The sequence below is a fragment of the Erinaceus europaeus genome, chromosome 4 (assembly GCF_950295315.1).
Source record: "Erinaceus europaeus chromosome 4, mEriEur2.1, whole genome shotgun sequence".
NCBI classification, from domain to species: Eukaryota; Metazoa; Chordata; class Mammalia; order Eulipotyphla; family Erinaceidae; genus Erinaceus; species Erinaceus europaeus.
In genome coordinates this window covers 135,314,220-135,340,443 of record NC_080165.1, presented here as the reverse complement: position 1 = coordinate 135,340,443, position 26,224 = coordinate 135,314,220, and the positions used below count along the sequence as shown (strand labels likewise).

General features: G+C 39.7%; 1 protein-coding gene across 11 annotated transcripts in view; it reads left to right on the top strand.

The window, feature by feature from the left end:
* DSE (dermatan sulfate epimerase) overlaps positions 1-10,977 on the top strand; it is a 173,043-nt gene extending 162,066 nt beyond the window's left edge. For 10 of the 11 annotated variants that reach the window (XM_060190575.1, XM_060190571.1, XM_060190570.1 and 7 more), the window contains 2 exons: positions 3,814-4,021; positions 7,991-10,977. In XM_060190575.1, the coding sequence (XP_060046558.1) occupies positions 3,814-4,021; positions 7,991-9,755 (1,973 nt within the window). In that variant the 3' untranslated portion in view covers positions 9,756-10,977. The remainder of the gene's footprint in view (positions 1-3,813; positions 4,022-7,990) is intronic. The other variant, XM_060190578.1, reaches the window with a different exon arrangement.
* Positions 10,978-26,224: the final 15,247 nt, after the last annotated feature.

The following is a 26,224-nucleotide window of genomic DNA, read 5'->3' as shown; positions in this document are numbered from 1 at the left end:
TCCATATAGAACTTGTAACAACTGTCTCCATTTCCAAAAGGGGTAAGATGTAAGGAAAAATTATGAGGTAGACTTTTATCAGCGTGAATTCCTCCCACCTATGACTCTAGACCTATATTAAACAATTGGTGTTTAAACCTTCTTCATCTGGTTGTGTACATAGGGGTTGGATAGACTCTCCATTACTGAATTCGTGTCTAATTAATATAAAAACAAAAGAACCATATCTTTAAGAGTTTAGTTTAACTTAAGTTCAAAACTATGTGATTTAATTGCTTATTTTTCAACTCAGGAGAATATTGTCTTGTAGTTTATTTTAGTATCAAAGATAATCTATTGCACAAGAGCTTTAAGAGTTCTTTTTAAGTGCTTTATAATTTAAACTGCGACCTAACAGCCAGCTATAGCTGGGGTTGTGTTTGCTGTGAGTTGTGTATGTGACTAGCTGGGGTAAGCTGCAGAAGACAGTAAGAAAACCTCTAATAGGAAGGTACTTATGTCATCAATTCAACAAACTTTTATTTTACATCTATGCACCAGACATTATATCAGGTAATAAGAGGTTCAAGCGGAGTAAAACAGTCTTGTTTTCAAGGAATGTATAGGTCGGAGGAAGATTCCTAAATCACATTTCATAATAAGATTTACTTGGAAGAATATCTATTAAGTTGATAGAAACAAAATATTAGCTGTAAATTACATAAATATAGTTTTGGAAGCACTGTAGAAGGAACTGTTAAATCAGTTTGCTCTCAGTATTTCTCTTTTTGCTTGACAATGATTTCTAGTGGTGATTATTTTGCCTGACCCATATTCCCCCCTTCTTTCATAGATTTATTTTTAATATCTGTCTGTCTGCAGATTTGTCTTTCTATCCTGTCTGTATGTCTGTCTTGGTCTGTCTATCTGTCTATCTATATCATAACAGGTCCCTGCTTAACTCTGGTTTATAGTAGTGCCAGGAATTGAACCTAGGGCCTCTGAGACCTCTGGGGCCTGAATCATATAAATCCTGTTTGTTTGTTTTTTTATCTTTTTTCTTTTATTATTTATTTATTTATTTATTTATTCCCTTTTGTTGCCCTCGTTGTTGTTGCTATTGATGTCGTTGTTGTTGGATAGGACAGAGAGAAATAGAGAGAGGAGGGGAAGACAGAGAAGGGGAGAAAAAGATAGACACCTGCAGACCTGCTTCACCGCTTGTGAAGTTACCCCCTGCAGGTGGGGAGCCGGGGGCTCGAATCAGGTTCCTTACGCAGGTCCTTGCACTTGGCGCCACCTGTGCTTAACCTACTGTGCTACCTACCGCCTGACTCCCAAATGTTCTGTTTTTATGCTATGCTTTTTCCCTACTCTTTTTCCGTTCTTTTTCAAGATTGCCTGTAATATATTAAGCATGCCAGCTTTTGTTTTTATTGTGCGTTTCAGTATGATCTTTGCATTGTCTTTCTTTAGCTTTCAGTGGTACAGACTGGTAGGACATTTTGTTTAATAGTTTTCTCCATCTCAGTCAGAGATGGGGAACCTTTTTTCTGTCAAAGGCCATTTGGATCTTTCTTTCTTTTTATTGATTTAATTCTGACTGACAAGTCTGTTGAATAAGTGGGGTACAATTCCACACAATTCCCACCACCAGAGTGCTGTATCCCATCCCCTCCATTGGAAACTTTCCAATTATTTATCCTTCTGAGAGCATAGACCCAGGATTATTATGGGAGGTCTGGTTTCTGTCATTACTTCTCCGCTGGACATGGGCATTGGGTGGTCAATCCATACTCCCAGACTGTTTCTTTTTTTTTTTTAATGTTTATTTATTCATTCCCTTTTGTTGCCCTTATTGTTTTATTGTTGTAGTTATTATTGTTGTCATCGTTGTCAGATAGAACAGAGAAATGGAGGGGGAAGGGGAAGATAGAGAGGGGGAGAGAAAGAGAGACACCTACAGACCTGCTTCACCGCTTGTGAAGAGACTCCCCTGAAGGTGGGGAGCCGGGGCTCGAACTGGGATCCTTACGCCAGTCCTTGCGCTTTGCACCACCTGTGCTTAACCTGCTGCACTAACGCCTGACTCCCTCGCAGACTGTCTCTATCTTTCCCTAGTTGGGTAGGATTCTGGAGAGGTGGGGTCCCAAGACACATTGGTGAGGTCGTCAGCCCAGGGAACTTATGTTGGCATCATGCTGGCATCTGCAACCTGGTGGCTGAAAAAAAAGCATAAAGCAGAACAAATTGTTTAATAATCAGAATCCTAAAGGTAAGAATACAGCAGATGGTGGTCTGGGAGGTGGCACAGTGATAAAACTTTGGACTCTCAAGTATGAGGTCCCAAGTTCGATCCTCGGCAGCACATGTGCCAGAGTGATATCAGGTTCTTTCTCTCTCCTCCTATCTTTCTCATAAATAAATAAAATAAAATCTTAAAAAAAAAAGAAGAATATAGCAGGTGAAATTTGGGGTCTCCATTTTGGAAAAGGTAGGAAGTCTATTTTAGGTATATTCCAGAGGCCCATGACTTTACTAATTTTTGCCTGAGCCTGACAGCTAAATATAGGTGGGCTAAAGGTATTGTCTGAGGAGATGGCATCAGAGTTGGAAATAAGACTAGAAAGCTGGATCAGGAAAGAGAGTAGCTCCCAAATATGAGGAAAGTATATAAACACCATTAGCTGAATTGGTCTAATTTGATCTAGGACCCATATTCAGCACAGGAGCCTTTGTAACCTCTGCACCTCTATAGGTCTGAGCTCACATTCTGTGGCCATATCTAGGAACATTCATTTCTAATATCATTTCTAGACCATACAAAATTATCAAGTTGGGGACCAGGCACTGGCACACCTGGATAAGAGTTTACATTAGAGCGAGCAAGGACCCAGGTTCAAGCCCCTGACCCCCACCTGCAGGGGAAGCTTCACAAGTGATGAAGTAGAGCTGTAGGTGTCTCTCTATCACTTTTTCTCTGTCTCCTCTTCCCATCCTAATTTCTATGTCTATCCAATAATAAATAAAAAGATTTTTTAAAAAAGGAGACTGCACCAAAATTGTGAACTTAAAAATTAACACATCAACAAGGGCAACAAAAGGGAAAATTAAAAAAAAAATTAACACGTTGGGCTGGCAAAATAGCTTACTTGGATAGTGTCCTGCTTTTTGGATAGTGTATGAGCCAGGTTCCAGTCCCAGCCCCCACTGCATTGAATTCCTTTCAGCACTATGATCTCCTTCACTGCCCCTCTCTGTCTGTCTCTATCTAAAAACAAACAAAACAAAACAAATTTGAAAAAAGGAAAAGAAATTAGCACTTAATCTTACTATGAAAAAAAAAAATCTCTTCATTTTTTTTTTTCTTCCTAAATCTTTCAACTTCCACTTTGTTGAACGTCAGGTTGTAGCACGTATGCTATTGTCTTGGTATGGGAGGTGGGATGAGCTTGTGAGAGATAGAGAGCACATTCAGGAGGAAGAACTCACCATGCACAGGAGGCTAGCCCAGAAACCTGTGCCATTACAGTAGCACAGAAGGTAGATCTGGAAAATGAAGAAGGTATTTGATATAAGGCCTTTCAGTTACCTACGACAAATTGTCACATGACAAAAAAAAAAAATGGCATGCAAGATGTGTAGAACACCATCAGTAGTGTTTTGATTAATTGATCTGAGGTGAGATGTAGGCATGGTGGTTTTGTTATCTTTGTACAAGCTTTGTCCACAGTTGACATCAGTTTGCAACAAGAGTGGAAATAATTGTTTAGAACCTTACAGAAGTATTCAGTTTAAAGTTTATCCTAAATTTGTCAAACTTATTTTCTCCAGGATTTCAAAGAACAGTGGCTATTGCAGACTCAAATTACAACTGGTTTTATGGTCCAGAAAGCCAGTTAGTATTCCTGGATACATTTGTCATGCGTAACGGTAGTGGTAACTGGCTGGCTGACCAAATCAGAAGGAACCGTGTGATGGAAGGTCCAGGGACACCATCCAAAGGGCAGCGCTGGTGCACTCTTCACACGGAATTTCTCTGGTATGACACACTGGGCTGACTTTAAAGAGAAACAGCACAGGGATATCATCTGGTAGTTTTTCTGCATTTAAAAGGAAAACTACATTGAAATACTTTTTTTTTTTTTTGCCTGAAGGGTTATTTCTGGGACTCAGTGCCTACACTATGAATCCACTGCTCCTGGAGGCCATTTCTTCCATTTTTGTTCCCCTTGTTGTTGGATAGGACAGAGAGAAATCAAGAGAAGAGGGGAGGACAGAGAAGGGGAGAGAAAGATAGACAACTACTTGTGAAGTGACTCCCCTGCAGGTGGGGAGCCAGAGGCTTGAACTGGGATCCTTATTCCGGTCCTTGTGCTTTGAGCCATGTGCACTTACCCTGCCTTGCTAAAGCCAGGCCTCCATTTAAATACTTTTTAATCCCTTTCTCCATGCCACATACATAATTGCAACTTCTATTTCATTCATATCACACTGTTTCAAATTCTTATTAGGTCCATTTCTGTACATTTAAGATCTCATTGTTGCTTGAATTTGTTTTCTTACTTTTTAAGTTAGTGATTTAATAATGAGCTATGAGATTATAGGGGTGTAGTTCCACATCACACCCATCACCAAAGTTCAGTGACCCCTTTTCCCCCCAACCACTCACACAATCACCAACATAATTCTCACAAAAATCTTACAGATAGTTTGACCACTTTCCTTTTCAAGTTCAAGTGTTTCAGTTCTCTTTATATATGTATTTATTACATTAGAGAGAGAGACGAATTGAGAGGGTGTGGGGAGAGAAAGATAAAGAGAGAGACAGAAACACCTGCAGCACTGCTTTACCACTTGTGAAGCTTCCCCGCTGCAGGTGGGGGTCGAGGGCTCAAACCCAGGTCCATATGCATTGTCACATGGGTGCTCAAACAGGTGCACCACCACCTGGCCCCTGCTTCAATTCTCTACATTCCACATGAGCAAAACTATCTGGTAATTGTCTTCCATGTTCTCACCTCCAGTTCCATCCACTTTGTCCTGAAGGACACACTGTCATCTTCTTGTAATTGCTGAATAATATTCTATTGAATATATGACCCCTATATTCAGTATATAGTCTTCTCTTGGTGGCCATGTAGTTTGTTTGCACTCTCTGGCTATTGTGATAAAGCAGCTATGGACATAGGGGTACATATATCCCTTTATATTAGTGTTTTCATGTCCTTTGGGTATATGCTTATGGGTGGTATAGCAGCATCATAAGGTATTTCCATTTTTATTTGTTTGAGAACTCTCCGTACTGTTTTCAAAAAGGGACTTAACCAATTTTCATTCTTACCAATAATGTCTGCTTGCAGTTTTCAGTGGTTTTGTATTAGAGATGTCATAGGGGGGTCGGGCGGTGGCACAGTGGGTTAAGCACACGTGGTGCAAAGCGCAAGGACTGGTGTAAGGATCCCGGTTCGAGGCCCTGGCTCCCCACCTGCAGGGGAGTCGCTTCACAGGCGGTGAAACAGGTCTGCAGGTGTCTATCTTTCTCTCCTCCTCTCTGTCTTCCCCTCCTCTCTCCATTTCTCTATGTCCTATCCAACAACGAACAACATCAACAATGGTAATAATAATGACCACAACGAGGCTACAACAACAAGGGCAACAAAAGGGGGAAAAATGGCCTCCAGGAGCGGTGGATTCATGGTGCAGGCACCAAGCCCAGCAATAACCTTGGAGGAAAAAAAAAAAGAGAGAGATGTCATAGACTCACATTATCTAGAATGTTTTGTCTTACATAATTTAAGTCATGTAGATAGAAAAATCACAAAATTTAGACTAGGTTACAAAATTTAGATTGGATTGTTCTGATAACCAAACCAAAAATAAGTGAATAAAATGTCTTTTTTAAATGGGGTATTATATAATCTTAGAATAACAAAGCTATTTCTAAATTTTAAAAGCTACTTAACAGTGACATTATTTGGCAGTTTCACTTTGATAATAAAGGAACCATATCGTTTTGTTTTGTCCTAATCTCTTAAGCCTAGAAGAAGAAGCCAGTGTTCCCTTTTTAAAGTACTGCCAAATGCATTTTTGGCATCCAATAAATTAAAATAAAAATTACAGGGAACAAGTTAATCACGGATCCCGGGTGTCTTTTCAAGCTATTAAAATTTGCATTTAACTCTAATCAAGCAGTCAAGAGAATTCAATAAAGCTTGCTAATGGAATCAGATTAAACGTAAATCCTAAACTTTATTTCAAATATTTTTTAATATTTTATTTATTTACCTGTTGGATAGGGACAGAGTTGAGAGAGAGGGAGAGCACCTGCAGCACTGAATTCAAGTAGCCCAGCCCCCAAATTTTTAAAAAATATTTCTTTATTTTCCCTTTTGTTGCCCTTGTTGTGGTTATTATTGTTGATATTGATGTCGTTTGTTGTTGGATAGGACAGAAAGAAATGGAGAGAGGAGGGGAAGACAGAGAGGGGGAGAGAAAGATAGACACCTGCAGACCTGCTTCACCGCCTGTGGAGCGACTCCCCTGCAGGTGGGGAGCCTGGGGCTCGAACCGGGATCCTGATGCTGGTCCTTGTGCTTTGCGCCACGTGTGCTTAACCCGCTGCACCACTGCCTGACTCCCCCCAAATTTGTTTTTATAAAAATGTACAAACTCACCACAAACTGAGAGGATGACCTATTCAGCTTATATTTGAATTTATTTAAGTCACAATACCTAAGTCAGTGTTACACTGGACTTAAGTAGAAACACAAATTTGATATCCTAAAAACAGGCCCTACAACAACAGATGGTACAACCAAAGTCAGGCACCAATGAGATTAACTCTACAGTAATTAATTTCACTTTTGAGAAAAAATATCAAAGAACTCATCATATTAGTCTGTCTTTCTTCCTTTGAGCAGGAAATTTGAACCTGCCAAAACTGTTAGCATAAATCACCAAAAACAAACAATCATGTTTAGTATTATTTTTGGAACTTTTCTGTATGAATGTAAGCCTCTATATTTTAATCACTGTGAAAGTTTAATGTTTCTGTATCATCTTGATAAAAAGCATATGTCCTAAATAAGATAATGGGCCTTTTATTGTGCACCGTGCTTGCCATCAACTACATATTAATTCTTCACCTTTGACTGCGCTAGGCAGTGGCACCCACAATTAAAACCATCCAACATTTGTTATTCCTGATTTTCATCTGTTTATACTTACATGTGATACTGACCGTGAACTTTATCTAATACATCATGATCAATCCTACTTAAATTTATGTTTTAAATTTTTAGGGTAAGTAGTACTGTACCAAACTTTCAATTATACCAAACTGCAGGGGCTATACATTATGACGCAAGGCTTGTGCAGGTGCTGATAGAGGGTGCATTTCACATTGTGTGAGGACCTTGACTCAAGCCCCCCAGTCTCCACCCGCAGTGAAGAGAGCTTCGCGGGTGATGAAATAGTGCTGCAGGTTTCCTTTCTCTCTCAGCCTCTAATTTCGAAGCAAAGGGGAAAAATTGGCCACTGGGAGCAGTGGAGTAATCATGTTGGTGCCAACCCCCAGTAATAACCCTGGTGACTAAATTAAATTAAATTTAAAAATAATCCAGGGCTTGTCCCTTTGTTAACATAACTTTCCCTGAGATAGGAACCCCCTCAACTCAACATCTGAATGAAATCTTTATTATTTCTTGAGCTCCAGTGAATGGGTCACAATTCTGAGACCATTAAGTAGAGAAAGTATGTCTAGTGAGTGCACCAGCAATCGTTTTAGGCTTAAGCTCAAGGACTACAAATGATAAAAGTGCTCACCATCCGTGGGTGATTTCAGAAATGTCCTCCATGCTGTCTACACTGTCATAGCTGTGGGCAGAACTTTTTTAGGTGTCAGTTTTCTAGCTGTATTATCATTTGACATCATTGTGCTAGTGTGTTACTTTCCTTTTCACCAACAGAAAAAAAATCCACTAATTTTTTTTTTAATTAATTCTTCCAGGTATGATGCCAGCTTGAAATCTGTTTCTCCTCCGGATTTCGGCACTCCTACATTGCATTATTTCGAAGACTGGGGTGTTGTGACTTATGGAAGTGCGCTGCCTGCAGAAATCAATAGATCTTTCCTTTCCTTTAAGTCAGGAAAACTTGGGGGGCGTGCAATATATGACATCGTCCACAGGAACAAATACAAAGGTTGGATAAAAGGATGGCGCAATTTTAACGCAGGGCATGAACACCCCGATCAAAACTCGTTTACTTTTGCTCCCAATGGTGTACCTTTCATCACCGAGGCTCTCTATGGGCCAAAGTATACCTTCTTCAACAACGTTTTAATGTTTTCCCCAGCTGTGTCGAAGAGCTGCTTTTCTCCCTGGGAGGGGCAGGTCACAGAAGACTGTTCATCCAAATGGTCTAAGTATAAACATGACCTGGCTGCTAGCTGTCAGGGAAGAGTGGTCGCAGCTGTGGAGAAAAATGGGGTGGTTTTCATGCGGGGAGAAGGCGTGGGCGCTTATAACCCCCAGCTCAAGCTGAAGAATGTTCAGAGGAATCTCATCCTTCTGCATCCACAGCTTCTCCTGCTGGTGGACCAAATTCACCTGGAAGAGGACAGCCCCTTGGAGTCAGCAGCAAGTTTCTTCCACAACGTGGATGTCCCTTTTGAAGAAACGGTGGTAGATGGAGTCCATGGGGCTTTTATCCAGCAGCGTGATGGCCTCTATAAAATGTACTGGATGGATGATACCGGCTACAGTGAGAAAGGCACCTTTGCTTCCGTGACATATCCCCGGGGCTATCCCTACAATGGGACAAACTATGTGAATGTCACCACGCACCTCCGAAGTCCCGTCACCAGGGCGGCTTACCTCTTCATAGGACCATCAGTGGACGTTCAAAGCTTTAACATCCACGGAGACTCCCAACAGCTCGAGGTGTTCATAGCCACCAGCAAACATGCTTATGCTGCTTACCTCTGGACTGGCGAGACCACAGGACAGTCTGCCTTTGCCCAGGTCATTGCAGATCGTCAGAAAATCCTGTTTGACAGGAGTTCGGCCATAAAGAGCACCATGGTCCCAGAGGTGAAGGATTATGCTGCAATTGTGGAACAGAACCTGCAGCATTTTAAGCCCGTGTTTCAGCTGCTGGAAAAACAAATCTTGTCTCGAGTCCGAAACACAGCTAGCTTTAGGAAGACTGCTGAACGCCTGCTGAGATTTTCAGATAAGAGGCAGACTGAGGAGGCCATTGACAGGATCTTTGCCATATCACAGCAGCAGCAACAGCAGCAGCAGCGACAGAGCAAGTCAAAGAAAAGCCGAAGGGTTGGCAAACGCTATAAATTCGTGGATGCTGTCCCTGATATTTTTGCACAGATTGAAGACAATGAAAAAAAGGTTCGGCAGAAAGCACAGATTTTGGCACAGAAAGAACAACCTATAGACGAAGATGAAGAAATGAACGACCTTTTAGATTTTGCAGATGTAACCTATGAGAAACACACAAACGGCTTGCTGAAGGGCGGGTTTGGTAATGGGCGGATGGTGACGACTTACAGCAGAACCTCATCACTGTCTGCTTCATATACTAGACTGTTCCTGATTCTGAATATCGCTATTTTCTTGGTCATGCTGGCAATGCAGTTGACTTATTTCCAGAGAGCTCAGAACCTACATGGCCAAAGATGTCTGTATGCAGTCCTTCTAGTAGATTGCTGTATTTTATTATGGTTATATTCTTCATGTTCCCAGTCACAGTGTTAGCACTGAAGCTATGAATTACTTGATCATTTTGTGGTGACAAGAATCTATTCGAAACGCCAGCCTTCGTTGCCCTAGTTTTTACTGGATTTTTCTCCTTCCCAATTTTTCACACAGGAAATCAGAGACATGCAGAAATCATAACTGGAATGGGAAAAGACTTCATTAGAGGAATAAGAGTAGCTCAGTTGACTCATGGTGTTTCTGAGAGGGTTTGACTTGACTAATTTAGCAGTCCATGCAATACTGCTGTGAAGAGAAAAAAAAATCAGAGGTCTAGTTTTAATGAATATTTTCCTGTAAAAGAACAACAAATTATAATTGGGGTTTATGAATGTTAATTTAATGTTATTAGAAATTTCCTGGTACTATCTTATGGAAATGACAGGAGCACACAATCTTAAAAAGTATAGAAGTTTTCCGTTTAATGGTGTAGTCATGCTGAAAAATAAGTTTTGCTAAGTCCTGGTCGGCTGATCTGAACTTCTTGGAAGGCAATTCACTACATAACTAAATAACATGATTTGCAACTTGGGTTACTATTCAGAGAACATACTAAAATGAAGATAGATCATTTAAAAATTAAATATATTTCTAGTAGAAAGTACCCATCAATGACTATTTCCTTAACAGTGTTGTCATATCCTTTGTATTTATGCATCTGTGGATTGCTCAGTAAATAACTTTTTTTATTTCCTTATGTGAAAAACTGTTATAATCACAATGACTAAACTTAAAGTATCTTATATCCTGGACACTGATTTTAATACCAAAGAAAACAGGGAAACTAAATTTGGGGTATGATTATCTCTTTTGATAGAAAAATTTCTTCAAGTTTATTTTGCTAAATAAACATCATATTTGAAATTCTTCTACAGCGTCTTCTTTGTTCTACTACATGCAACATGTATACAGCAATTTTGAAATCTTTGAAGTGATGTTTATTTGAATATGTGTGAATGAAACTTGTAGATTTTCAGTGTGTGTTTTGCTATTGTTTTTGAGAGAGTGACTCCAAGTTCAATCCTGAGAACTGAGTGGTAGCACTGGTCTCTCTCACTCTCATAAAGCACATCTTTAAAAAGGAGAGAATGGCACTTTTAAAAGGAATTTAAGAGTAGGATATCTTATATTCGTCTTACTTAATTCTATACATTTCTCCCTTGAAAAGAGAAAATATGTACTGTTGACTCAAATTTCACAGTAAATAACATGAACTGGTTAATATAGGTGTAAAGTGATGGTGACTTTTTTTTTCTTTTCCTTGTTTTTTGTTATTCATGGAAGTGTGTGACTAGAACCAGGAACATGGAGAAACTCTTAAATGCATCTTTTTTGCAGATCTCATTTTGAACTTCTTTATCTAAAGGAAACACAAGTTTGACTTTTTTATAAGTGCCTCACTTTTCTACTTGGATCTAGAAAGTGACTTCTGAAAGGTTTTTTTCATTCTTTCTTTCTGTCTTTCTTTCATGGGAAAGGTCTCTAGGGAGGATGTCATTACACACAGTTTAAAAGAATAATGTTTTCAAAAGAATAATGCTTCTGTTTGTCCCACATGGATGCTGTTTCTGGGATTTAAACTTGCTTTATGTGACAGATTCTCCGTTTACTTGACCTCATTCGACATTCCTCCCTTCTACTCTTTCCCATTTGAAAGGATGAATTGTCTGAAATGATTAAAAGAAATTTTTGACAAAAAAGGGAAAATTGCTCTTTGGTCCTACAAAGCAAATCTGATCTCCAGTCCTTCAATTCTGACATATCTTCTGATCGAGACAAAAAGTATAAGCAAGTGCCAAGCCCAGCTTTCCTTTTGTTTTCATAAAGTTAGGGTGAGGCAATACATTAGTCACCATAGCATGATCCATTCTAACATATTAACTCATTTCAAAGTGGTTTTTAAAAATACGATAAGTATAAAAGCTTTGTTTATTTCCATTTCATGGATCTCTTATTTACTTCACATTAAAAAGAGAGAGAGGGAAATTTACAGCCAGTGAGCTAAGTAATTTTTTAAAAAATGCTGAAATGTGCCCAGTGCACCTGTTTCTATGCATAAGGACCTAAGTTTGAGCCCTTGCTCCCTACCTGCAGGAGGAGAGCTTCATGAGCAGTGAAGCATATACTGCAAGTGTCTCTCTCTCTCTTTCTTAATTTCTTTCTGTCCTGTGAAATAAAGAAAAAGAAAGAAAAAAGTGGTTACCAGGAGTGATGGGTTTGTCATATATGCCCCAGCCCTGGTGGCAATAAAAAACAAACAAAAAAGTGCTGAAGCAAATAGCTCTACATAATGATATTTGTCTTATAACAAAGGGTACATAATTGGAAAAAGAAAAAAAAAGAACTTGGATTCACGGCATCTTTTAAGATGTTAAATCTCCCTTGAGACTGAATAATCAATTATGACATCTGTTTCAGGGCAGCTCACTGTGGGAGCAGTGTTGCAAATTTATTGAATGATATGTGAGCTTTTGTCTAGGGAATTAGCGAGACTTTTAGAGAAAATTTAGAAATCTTCAGTAGGCAGAGCTTGTCTGCAGTGGAAGAGGCATCATCTTTGGTTTATGCTGATTGGATATATGGTCATGAGGATGGCTTGTTTACTGAGAGAACATACTTTTGAAGTTGTTGATATAATTACTAAAGTTAAAGGGAAGGATTTAATTGGGGGTATTTAATCAGTAAAATTTAGTATATTGCCCCAAATTAATCCTTGCACAAAGATGTTATAAATTTTAAGAAATACTAACTTTTCAAGTTTTACTACAGAATATTATTTACTGGGAGTCGGGCAGTAGCGCAGTGGGTGGTGCAGGTGTCCCTGAGCGCAAGGACCTGCATAAGGATCCCCGTTCAAGCCCCCGGCTCACCACCTGCAGGGGAGTCACTTCACAGGAGGTAAAGCAGGTCTGCAGTTGTCTTTCTCTCCCCCCTCTGTCTTCCCCTCCTCTCTCCATTTCTCTTGTCCTATCTAACAATGACAACATCAATAACAACAACAATAATAACTACAACAACAATGAAAAACAAGGGTAACAAAAGAGAAAATAAGGGAGTCGGGCTGTAGCACAGCAGGTTAAGCTCAGGTGGCGCAAAGCACAAGACCACATGAGGATCCCAGTTTGAGCCCCCAGCTCCCCACCTGCAGGGGAGTCGCTTCACAAGCGGTGAAGCAGGTTTGCAGGTGTCTATCTTTCTCTCCCCCTCTCGGTTTTCCCCACCTCTCTCCATTTCTCTCTGTCCTATCCAACAATTACGACAACAATAATAACTACAACAATAAAACAAGGGCAACAAAAGAGAATAAATAAATAAAATTAATATTCAAAAAAGAGAAAATAAATATAAAAAAATTTTAAAAGGACTATTATTTACTCTGAATTATGTTTTTAATGGACAGCTTTACATCATAATTTACTGTGCTTTTGAAGTTTTTAATAGTTCACAAACTGCTCACAAAAAATGAGAAGCATTTCCAGTTTTTTAAAAGAAAGCAATTATGAAATGTTTTATTTGTCAATTAAAAAATAAATGCCTATTTGTCCTTAGGAATATAAAGCAACATTAAAATGCATGTGATCACAAGTTGCAGAAGCTATTATGATTCCATCCTGACTTCCCCAGGCAGATAACCTCGCCAGTTCTTTCTGGAACCTCACCTCCCCAAAACCCTACTCCACTAGAGAAAGATAGAAACAGATCTGGGCCGGGTGGTGGTGCACCTGGTTGAGTGCACATATTACAATGCACAAGGACCCAGGTTCGAGCCCCCATCCCTACCTGCAGGAGGAAAGTTTCATGAGTGGTGAAGCAGGGCTGCAGGTGTCTCTCTGTCTCTCTCCCTCTCTATCACCCCCTTCCCTCTTGGTTTCTGGCTTTCTCTATCCAATAAATAAAGATAATAAAAAAATTAGAATAAAAAAGAAAGAAAGAAACAGGTCAGGGGTATGGATTCACCTGTCAATACCCATGTCCAGTGGAGAAATTATCACAGAAGCCAAGCCTTCCACCTTCTGCTCCCCATAAAGAACTTTGGTTTATACTCCCAGAGGGATAAACAATAGAGAAGTTTCCAATGAGGGAATAGGACATAAAACTGGTAGTGGGAACTATATGGAATTATATCCCTATTATCTTACAAGCTTGTAAATCAATATTAAGTCATTAATAAAATTTTTTTTGAATGCAGGTGGTCATGGATAGGTAGACCTTATTGTTTATCTTCCAAACTGCATACTTCTGAAAATTAAAGAGGGGACACATCATTAACCATTAAATTTGCACTAGGGAAAATGAACATACAAGGTTATCTATGTCACTTATTAAATTGGGAAGTAAGAGGGGTTAGAAGGAGTGGGAAGCTGAGCCTGGAATCTAATGCTGAGAAATGATCTTATGGAATCCCCCAAATCTGCAGTTTGGAAAACTGAAGCTAAGCAAGGGAGGCTGTCCTGTCTGTCCACCCCCTTCACTGTCCTTGTTTCTGTGCTTACTGCATTTATGTTGGCAAGTGATTCACTGGCTCGATTTTCTTTATTTTACAATATTTATTTATTTATTCCCTTTTGTTGCCCTCATTGTTTTATTGTTGTGGTTATTATTATTGTTGTTGGATAGGACAGAGAGAAATGGAGAAAGAAGGGGAAGGGGGGAGTGGGGGAGAGAAAGACAGACACCTGCAGATCTGCTTCACCACCTGTGAAGCGACTCCCCTGCAGGTGGGGAGCTGGGGCTCGAACCGAGATTCTTATTCCTGTCCTTGTGCTTTGCACCATGTGCGCTTAACCCGCAGCGCTAGAGCCCGACTCCCCGATTTTCTCCTCTTTATGATCATGTCAAAAGAGGTCAGTTTCTACGGCTGTTTGAACTAACTGGCAGAGATGATGTTTTCCCAGTATTGTTTACACCAGAGAGCTCAGCTTTATGCCACATAGTATCAATGCAGTACTGACAAGTTTTCAGGAAATGACTCAGAAATGATGCATTCAGCTGCATAGAGCTAAGTTTTAATTGGGATAATTTATTTTCTTTCCTTTTTAAAATTTTTTTAAATATTTATTTATTTTCCCTTTTGTTGTCCTTGTTTTATTGCTGTAGTTATTATTGTTGTTCTTGATGTCATCGTTGTTGGATAGGACAGAGAGAAATGGAAAGAGGAGGGGAAGGCAGAGGGGGAGAGAAAGACAGACACCTGTACACCTCCTTCACCGCCTGTAAAGTGACTCCCCTACAGGTGGGGAGCCGGGGACTCAAACCGAGATTCTTACGCTGGTCCTTGAGCTTTGCATCACGTGAGCTTAACCTGCTGCCACCCAAACTCCCAAATGTGAGTACTTTTAAAGAGGAATGTATAGTCCTTTTCATCAAAGGGGAAAAACCCAACTACAATAACAATTTAAAACTGATTGCTGAATACTGTTGATTCCATAGTTTCACTTAAGAGACACGAAGAAAATAAAAAAGTTGCTACTCTTTTTTCCTCCATTTACAGCACACTCCCTGAGGTGAGAGAGTCTCTTACTCATTGTATATACATGATTCCTACACAGTATCTGACTCATACTTAGTATTAAAAAATAATAATAACAAAATGAATATAGGAGTGGATAGAGCACAGAAGCTTGTGGCCCCCGAAGACTTAAACACAGAGAACACAGGTACTAGAATAATCTAACTTCATTAACATCCCACATAGCTGTGAACTTTGCCTGCACCAAGTAGGTCTAAGATCTGTTTCAACATTGTTACTTCTGGTCCTTAGAAGTTCATCTCCATAAGTCAGAAACTTATGCAGGATGAATATGGGACAATCTCACTCATAGACAAGTTGAAAAACAAGATCCGAAGGGAAAACACTAAGCAGAACTTGGACTGGAGCTGGTGTACTGCACCAAAGTTAAGAGTCTGGGGTGGGAGCAGGGGTTTTTAGGTCCTGGAACAAGATAGCAGAGGAGGACCTAATAGGGGTTGAATTGTTACGTAGAAAACTGGGAAATGTTACGCATGTACAAACTATTGTATTTACTGTTGGCTGTAAGCCATTAATCTCCTAATAAAGAAAAACTTAAAAAGTTTATCTCCGGAACAAGGTTCTTGTGAAAGGCAGATGTTTACAAGGTACATAAGCAACTGCTGTGTGACAGTAACAGAATTTGTCATCCCAAGTGGGATAGAACCCAGATGCCAGAGCACCACTTAAATAGCATGCTGTTTGTGTGGGACGTTGTTCAATCACCAGTAATCAGTCAATGTTACTAAGCTTCAGCAATTACTTACCCATGAGAACCCCTTTTGAGCTCATGTCATTGTGCAACCTTGAATGCTGTCACACCAACATAGCTGTTTTCCTAGAGAACACAAGACAATGTGACGTGGGTGTGGGTAGCCAGTGTGATTGGGAGTTTTGGTTATTCAGCTGGCCTTGGAGTCACACCTGTACTTGTGTAGAGCCACACCTGGGCATCCCAGAGTGTAAAGGACTCTGAAAAAGAGTCTGAAGGGGAGTGCTGTCTCATGATATTGCGTGGTATTTCTGTGTTTTCACTACATACGGAGTTTCTGTGCTACCTAGCAGATACGTTAGGACGATAGGAGGACCTTCCTGAGTTCCCTGCTGAGGAGATGTCATACTAGATTTTAAAAATTAACAATCTGGATGCCATAGTAAGAAATAGGGAATGAGAGAGTATTTAACAATTCTGTATAGTAGCCATCACATAAGGTTCAGAAGAAAGCTTTTAATGTTTGCCTTCTAATCATTTGGTAATATTCAAAATGGCACACATAGTCATCTAAGCTGTAAATTAAATTATAACCACAGCTATGGCAAAAATATTAATTCTCATCGCAAGTTTTAGTCTTTTTTTTTTTTTTGCCTTCAGGGTTATTGCTGGGGCCAGTGCCTACGGTGCCGACATAATGAATCCACTGCTCCTAGAGGCCTTTTTTTTTTTTTTTTTGATTGAATAGGACAGAGAGAAAGGAAGGAAGGCAGACAAGGAGAGAGAAAGACACATGCAGACCTGCTTTGCCACTTGTAAAGCGTCTCCTCTGCATGTTGGGAATGGGGGACTCAAACTCAGATCCTTGTGAGGGTTCTTTTATTTAGTATTATGTGTGCTTAATCAGGTCCGCCAACACCTGGCCCCCTACAATTTTTAATCCTTAATAAATCCTGTAAACCATTAACCACTGAATAAAGTGTGTGTATGTGTGTGGGGGGGTGGGGTGGGAAAAGGAGGACATTTGATTAAAATTTAAAAAAAAAAGACTTAAATATGTGAAACTAAAAAGAACAAGCAAAAAAACTGTCAAGGTAAATTTTTATGGTTTAAAAAAACTGTTTTTTGACTTTTTTATTAGTGAGTTAAAAGATTATAAGATCATAGGATATAGTTCCACACAATTCCACAATTAAAGTTCTCTCCTGCCCGACACACTCCTGTCCTCCCTCCTCCCCCAAAGATGACCACCATAGTTCTCCCATAGTTTGGCTACTCCCTGCCTCCCAAGTTCATGTGTTTCAATTCAATTCTGTCTTCTCCAAATGAATGAAACCATCTGGTAGTTGTCTTTCACTTCCTTAGTTATCAAGGTAAAAATTTTGAGTTAGATAGACTGCAGGATATCCTGATATTTTATAAATAACTACGACAGCAATTTGTTATAGTTTAGAACCTGGCCAGAGAGCCTCCAGGGAGCACAAGATACATTCTTAGTGCAAAATCAGACTTCTGTTTTGTTGTTCCTAGTCTCATCTTGCATATATCCAAACTGTGTGATATTATGATTGTATCAGGGCAGAGGAGCTTCATAAATAAAGAATCATATTGTTTTCTAATGTCTTCCTGACTCTCTCTTTATTACTGCCCTAACTGTTCCCTTAGACAGAAGTGTTTGTGGTTTCTCAGGTGGATGAAATAATTGAAATCATTCTAAAACTAGACTGATCTCAATTTATTTTTTACATAAAATAAATTTATTTTATCACCCTCTCCTAAGGAAGGCAAAAAAAAAAAAAAAAAGGCTGAAATAGTTATTAACAGATGTGGAGCTGTAGAAGTGGCTAGAAAATATTTCACAAACAATAAATACACTTTGCAGATGACCATTCACATCCCTTCTCCCACACCAGCACTATATGGGAGGGAGACAATGAAATAGTAGTTTTGTTTTGCTATTTTCTTTCCCTTTCTCTCTTTCGCCTTCTCTACTTTTTTTTTTTTTTAGTACAAATGTGTGTTCTTTTTATTTTTTGAGGCAGAGATAGAGAAGGCAGAGAGGCAGCAAGGGAGTGAAAGAGACCATAGCACCAACGCTTACTTAAATTCTGTGGGCACCGGGTTCAAACCTGGCTCAAGCACATGCCAAAACAGTGAGCTGCTATCCTGGTGAGCTATTTCATCAGTCTGCTCTGTGTTTTTACAGCTAGTGACATTATTTCTTTTCAAACCTTTCGACTGTTTTCTTTTCTTTTTTTTTTTTTAAATATTTTATTTAATTTATTTATTCCCTTTTGTTGCCCTTGTTGTTTTATTATTGTAGTTATTATTGTTGTTGTTGTTGTTGGATAGGACAGAGAGAAACGGAGAGAGGAGGGGAAGACAGGGGGAGAGAAAGATAGACACCTGCAGACCTGCTTCACCGCCTGTGAAGCGACTCCCCTGCAGGTGGGGAGCCGGGGTTCGAACCGGGATCCTTATGCCGGTCCTTGTGCTTTGCACCACCTGCGCTTAAACTGCTGCGCTACAGCCCGACTCCCTCGACTGTTTTCTATATCCTAGTGACTAGTCACCATTTAGTATTAAATAACTCTTTTTCATTTTCAGTTTGAAGTCATGTGTGCAGAATCTAAATTAGGAGTAACTCATGAAGTAGGTCAACAGATGCAACGTCATATTTGTGTTATCTTATAAAAAATGAAAAATGGGAGTCGGTCGGTAGCATAGCGGCTTAAGTGCACTTGGCGCAGAGTGCCAGGACCAGTGTAAGGATCCCAGTTGGAGCCCCTGGCTCTCCACCTGCAGGGGGGGTTGCTTCACAAGCGGTGAAGCAGGTCTGCAGGTGTCTGTCTTTCTCTCCCCCTCTGTCTTCCCCTCCTCTCTCCATTTCTCTCCGTCCTATCCAACAATGACGACATCAATAACTACAACAATAAAACAACAAGGGCAACAAAAGGGAATAAATAAATTGAAAATAAATAAAGAAAAAATGAAAAGAAAGAATGATTTCATGGAATTCTGGCAAGGGGTTTTTACAGGGAACATAAACCTTCTTATCTTCTCTTATTTTACTACAAGAAACTCAATAAACTTTTCTAAGTGGTTATGAAGCATCCACAGTGCTTACCTCTCTATGATGAAGACTTGGGATATGATAATTAAGAGACTATACAGGTTCAAACACTCAGCAGGACGATAAAGAAGAAAACTTTTTTTTGTTTGTGGTTTTTGTTTTTTTTTTTGCCACCAGGATTATTGCTGGAGTTGAGTGCCGGCATGATAAATCTACCACTCCTGGCCGCCTTTTTTTTTTTTCTTCCTATTTTTATTGGGTAGGACAGAGAGAAATTGACAGGGGAGGGGAGATAGGTAGGGAGAGAAAGATAGACACCTGCAGACTTTCTTCACCACTTGTGAAATGTCCTCTCTGCAGGTGAGGTTTTGTTATTTTCTATGTGGGCAGATTTTTAAGTCTTTTTTTTTTAAATTTTAATCAAATGTCCTCCTTTTCCCACCCCCCCCCCACACACATACACACACTTTATTCAGTGGTTAATGGTTTACAGTGAAAGCTCAGAAATAAGCCCCACACCTATGAACATCTAATTTTTTATAATGGAACTCAAAACATCAAACAGAAAGGAGAGTCTATTCAGCAAACACTGTTGGTAAAATTAGGTTGAAAGCTGCAGAAGAATGAAACTGGATCACCATATCTCACCACATAAAAAAATAAGCTACAAATGAATTAAAAATCTGAATATTAGTCCAGAAACTATCAAATGATTAGAGGAAAGTATTGGCATACCTCTTTTGATGGAAGCTTTCAAAGCAACTTTGACCATTCAAATCTAACTGCAAAATAAACCAGTGGGACTACCTCAAGAAAATGTCACTTTCTGTATGTTTATATTTTTGGAGACCATGGTTATTTCTTTCTTTAATAAGATAACTTTATGCAGTATAAAATGTTGACAATAAAAAATGGGGAGAGAACATGAACAGAATATTCACCATAGAAGAGATCTGAGGGAGTCAGGTGATAGCGCAGCGGGTTAAGTGCACGTGCCGCAAAGCGCAAGGACCAGCATAAGGGTCCCAGTTCGAGCCCCAGGCTCCCCACCTGCAGGGTGGTCGCTTCACAGGCAGTGAAGCAGGTCTGCAGGTGTCTGTCTTTCTCTCCCCCCTCTGTCTTCCCCTCCTCTCTCCATTTCTCTCTGTCCTATCCAACAACAACAACATTAATAATAACTATAATAATAAAAAAGGACAAGGGAATAAATAAATAAATATAAAAAAATAAAAAAGAGATCTGAAAGGTAGAGAAACATATGAAAAAAAGCTCCAAGTCATTGATTGTCAGAGAAATGCAAATAAAGACAACAATGAGATGCCTCTTCACTCCTGTGAGAATGTCATACACCAGAAAAGGTAGCGGCAACAAATGTGGAAGAAGTTGAAGGGGTAAAGGAACCCTCCTGTTCTGCTGGTGGGAATGTCAATTGGCCCAACCCCTGTGGAGAGCAGTCTTAGAGAACTCTCAGGAGGCTAGACATGGACTTAGCCTATGATCCTGCAATTCTTCTCCTGGGGATATATCCTAGGGAACCAAACACACCCATCCAAAAAAAATTTGTGTATACCCATGCTCACAGCAGCACAATTTGTAATAACCATAACCTGGAAGCAACCCAGGTGTCCAACAACAGATGAGTGGCTGAGTAAGCTGTGGTATATATACACAATGGTATACTACTTGGGTATTAAAAATGGTGATTTCACTGTTTTCAGCCCATCTTGGATGGAGCTTGAAGAAATCATGTTAAGTGAATTAAGTCAGAATCATAAGGATGAATATGGGATGATCTCACTCATGGGCAGAAGTTGAAAAACAAGATCCGAAGGGAAAACACTAAGCAAAACTTGGACTGGAGTAGGTGTATTGCACCAAAGTAAAAGACTGGGATTGGCTGAGTGGGGGGTTGGGGGAAGAGTTCAGGTCCTGGAACAGGATGGCAGTGTATTGTTGTGTGGAAAACTGAGAAATGTTATGCATATACAAACTATTGAATTTACTGTTGACTGTAAAACATTAATCTCCCAATAAAGAAATTAAAAAATATATATGTTAGCTTGAATGTAACCTTAAACATGGTCTAGTTCACCCCTTTTGCTTTACAGTTGAAAGCACATATTTATGTATTTTCTTTCTTTAGAAAGACATTTTATTGATTTTTATTAGAGAGAGAGAAATACAGAAAGACTAGAGCTTTGCGCAACTCTGGTTTATGGTGGTGCTGGGGCTTGAATCTAGGACCTCAGCCTCAAGCAGGAGTCTTTTGCATAACCATTAGGATGTCCTCCCTGCTTTTATTTGTTTATTTTGCTTTCTTCACTTTAGGTAGGTGAGGGAATCACCAAAAATCAATACTGTTTGCTTTAACTTTCCTATTACTCATATCAACTATAGATTAGGGAATAAACAAACCAGAATAAAAACAAGTTTCGAAGTGTCATTGACCTGGCTGGCTGTTGTATTATTCTCCCCACAAAATACTAATAATTTCAAGTAAATCATAGACTTACGTTCCCAAATCATATCAATCTATTTAGTTAAAAGTGGCTGATATTTTGTTTCTTTTGTAGGTCTGAAATGTGCCAATGTAACATCAATGTCCCTTGAGTACAACAGCTTACTATTGGTGGTGAATTAGCGCCCTCTAGCAAATGTCTGAGTCACGATGCTTAATCATCAAATTGTGAAAAAATATTTACAAGTACCATGCTAGATTTTTATACTGCCCTACTCAGTACTCACAAAAATGTATGGTATTAGTGGAGACAGCTTTGTAAGGACATAAAGCTATTCGGCAATGAGGTGAAGGCTACTTCAGTTGCAAAAAGAGACGTGTGGACAGGAATTACTGACTCCATTAAGCAATGTAGTGAAATGTTCTGACCTTCTGAAAGTTCTCTGATTAGTGGAGGAGATAAAACTCTAGAGAAGCTTTTGCAAGGTGTACAATTTAAGTAGGGAATATAGCACTGTTATTATTTTTAACGGTATGGAAGCAATGAAACAAAATCACTTAGTCTGGTTGGAGGTTTTGAGGATGGCTCAGTACATAATAGATCACCATCTGAGTATTAAAGGTAGACTAGTTTGTCATACAAAGAACAGAAAAATGTCACTAAAAAGCAAGACAAACTTATGCTGTGTAAGCCCAGGGAATGTAGAGGATAGTCACAGTACTGCTTGAAATACTAGTGTATGGGAGGGAGTGGGACAGAGGTAATAGGAACAAGACTTGGAAGAGCTTCTGTGGCAACACTAGGAGTATGGGACATGCACTATTGACAACTGGGTTTTTTTAAGTAGGAAAGAAAGATATATGAGGCTGGGAAGACAGCAAAAGACTTTCAGCCTGTGGTTCCGAGGCGCCAGGTTCATTCTCCAGCTTCACCATAAGCCAGATCTAAGCAATGCTCTGGTCTTTCTATGTCTTTCTCTCTCTATAGCTCTCTGTCATTAAAAATAAATAATATTTTGAAAAGTAAAAAAGAATTTGGAGCTGTTGAGTGCTAGAACCCATAGTTAGAAAAAAAAATCATTAAAACAAATGTACAGTGTAAAGTACAATGATAAAGCCATGCTCTCTACCCTCACTTTTATATAGAAATAGGATATATGAACACCTACCCCTCTATACCAATCATAGCTTTCTTTAAGTGCCTCTGTTTTGTGTTTTAAAAGGATGTACTTATTCACTTGATGGGATGCAAAAGGAAGGAAGAGAGGAAGGGAGAAAGAAAGAAAGGAAGGGAGAGAGAGAGAGAGAAAGAGAGAAAGAAATAAAGAAAGAAAAAAGGAAGAAAGAAAAGGAAGAAAACAGAGTCTGTACCCTGACAGAGTCAGAGCATGAACTGTGGGGGGAGGCTGAAGAGGGAGTTTAGATAGGTGGAGGGGATGCAACGGAGTTTAGTGAAGGGATATTGGTACTGTAGTGAAAATGTGATATAGTAATAATATATTTTACAGAAATGTGAAGTCGGGGGACCGGGCAGTAGCAAAGTGGGTCTCAAACCTGGATCCTTAAGCTGGTCCTTGTGCTTTGCGCCAGACTCCTGCACTTAAACCGCTGCACTACTTCACGCCCGGCCCCTCTTGCTGTGGAGTTCTTGTACCCTCCATCCTCTTCAGTCTTCACAGACATTTGACATTTCCTAAGCATATTCAGATTGCTTGTTTTCCAGGCTTATTGCTGGGGTTCGGTGCCTCCACTACTAACCCACTGCTCCTGGCTGCCATTTTTCCCTTTTGTTGTTATCACTGTTGGACAGAACAGAGAGAAATCGAGAGACGAGGGGAAGACAGAGACAGGGAAGAAAGGCACCTGCAGACCTGCTTCACCACTTGTGAAGCGACTGCCCCCCCCCCCCCCCGCAGGTGGGGAACCACGGGCTCCAACCAGGATCCTTACTCCAGTCCTTGCTCTTCACGCCATGTGCACTTAACCCAGGGCACTACCGCCTGCCCCACCCCCAGGTTCCCTTTTTAAGAAACTGACTTGAATAGGACTTTGTGGCATTAACTAGAGAGGGGTAAGGTGCTAAGAGTCAGGTCTACATTCAGTGAGTATGAAGCAGAGAAGTTCAGTTTGAGGAACTGTGGACTGGATTCAACTGCACAGGAAACAAGAGTTGGAGCAGCCAAAGGTGAACCTAAGTTTTCTAGCATGAAAAACTGATTATCTTTAACTGGCATCAAAATGTCAGAAAAGTTTTAGGAGAAAATGAACTTTAGATTGGGACTTCTGGAGGTGGGCCTATGAGCAGCATCAGATCTGTTTCTCTCCTCTCCTCTCACAGATCAACTAGGAATACCAAAGGAGGCCACCTGGGACCAAAACAAGACTGGACTAGAATGACTTCAGGAACCCACCAAATCACCAGAATCAGTGATTAAGCTAAGAAGCCTATGTATACTATAAAAGCCCTCAGACTCCCCGGGCTGTAGCGCAGCGGGTTAAGCGCAGGTGGCGCAAAGCACAAGGACCGGCATAAGGATCCCGGTTCGAGCCCCGGCTCCCCACCTGCAGGGGAGTCACTTCACAGGCGGTGAAGCAGGTCTGCAGGTGTCTGTCTTTCTCTCCCCTCTCCGTCTTCCCCTCCTCTCTCCATTCCTCTCTGTCCTATCCAACAATGACAACAACAACAATAATAACTACAACAATAAAACAACAAGGGCAACAAAAGGGAATAAATAAATTTAAAAAAAAAAAAAAAAAAAAAGCCCTCAGACTCCCATATCCTAAAAAGAAGAAAAAGCACAAAAGAGGCTTTTAAGCCACTGAACTCCAAATCAGGAATTAAAATACTATTGGAACAGCTGTTAACTTCCACCACTGTGAACCCTTTAATTGCCTTACTTAGACACAAGTCAATCCAGGCAATAATGATGAGTAATTTGAGAAGTACTGACAGAGGGAACTCATAACATAATATATAAAATGGTTAAACCAACCAGAAGAAATATTGGAGAAATGAACCAGGACAAGAGTCCAGCTAAAAGCCCCACAAAGGATGAAGCACAAAATAATGATGTCAACATCCAAACATTAGCTAAGGAAATAATCACAGGAGTGAGTAAAGAGTTCGAAAGAATTGTCATCAGAAATACAGAACAACAAATGAAACTATGGAAAAAAACACTAATTATCTCATGATTACTAGAGACCTGAAAGCTGAAATAGCTGAGCTAAAAACACAACTACCTGAACAAGCTAAAACAGTATCAGAACAGGGTAACAAAATAGATGAACTCCAGAAAACAGTAGAGGGGAGAGAGAATAGAATCAATGAGGCTTAAGACAGAATTAGCAAGACTGAGGGCAAATTAGAGACAACTGAAAAAGAAGTAAGAGATCTCAAAAAGAGATTTAGAGATGCTGAAAACAACAACAGAGACCTATGGGATGACTTCAAAAGAAACAATATATGCATTATTGGCTTACCAGAGGAAGAAATACAGGGAGAGGAAGAAAGCATTCTTCAGGCCATAATAGCTGAAAACTTCTCTAGTCTAAACAACATCAAAGACATAAAGGTTCAAGAAGCCCAGAGGGTCCCAAACAGAATTAACCCAGACTTAAAGACACCAAGACACATCCTATTTAGAATGGAAAGGAATAAGGATAAAGAAAGGATCCTGAAGGCTGCAAGAGAAAAACAGAGTCACCTTCAGAGGAAAACCCATAAGATTAGCAGTAGACTTCTCCAAACAAACACTACAAGCCAGAAGAGAATGGCAAGATATCTATCGAGTACTCAATGAGAAAGGCTTTCAACCAAGAATACTGTATCCTGCTAGACTGTCATTTAGACTACATGGAGGCATACAAACCTTCTCAGACAAGCAACAGTCAAAGGAATCATCTATCACCAAGCCTGCCCTGAATGACATTCTGAAAGGTCTCCTATAAACAGTCAGACCACCATACATAGGTCATACATCAGAACAATCTAAAACTCTACAAGAATGGCATTAAAATATCTTCAATATTTGATATCAATAAATGTCAATGGCCTGAATTCACCTATTAAAAGACACAGAGTAGGAAGATGGATCAGAAAATACAACCCAACAATATGCTGTCTACAGGAAACCCACCTAGCTCAACAGGACAAACACAGACTTAAAGTGAAAGGATGGAAAACTATCATACAACCCAAGGGCCCACAAAAAAGGGCAGGAATAGCTATTCTCATATCTGACAAGATAAACTTTAAAATAGATAAGATTTAAAAAGATAGGAATGGACACTACTTGATGCCCAGAGGATCAGTCAATCAAGAGAACTTAACAATTATTAACATCTATGCACCCAATGAGAAGCCCTCTAAATACATCAAACATCTACTGAAGGAGCTACAGCAATATATTAACAGCAACACAGTCATAGTAGGGGACTTCAACTCCTCACTCTCTCAACTTGACAGATCATCCAGTTAGAAAATCAATAAAGACATAAGGGAGCTAAGCGAAGAGATAGATAAACTAGAACTATTGGAAATTTTCAGAGTCATCATCCCAAGAAAATGGAATACACATTTTACTCAAGTCCACATGGGACATTCTCAAGGATAGACCATATGTTAGGACACAAAGACAGCATCAGCAAATTAAAGAGCATTGAAATCATCCCAAGCATCTTCTCAGACCACAGTGGAATTCAACTAACACTTAAC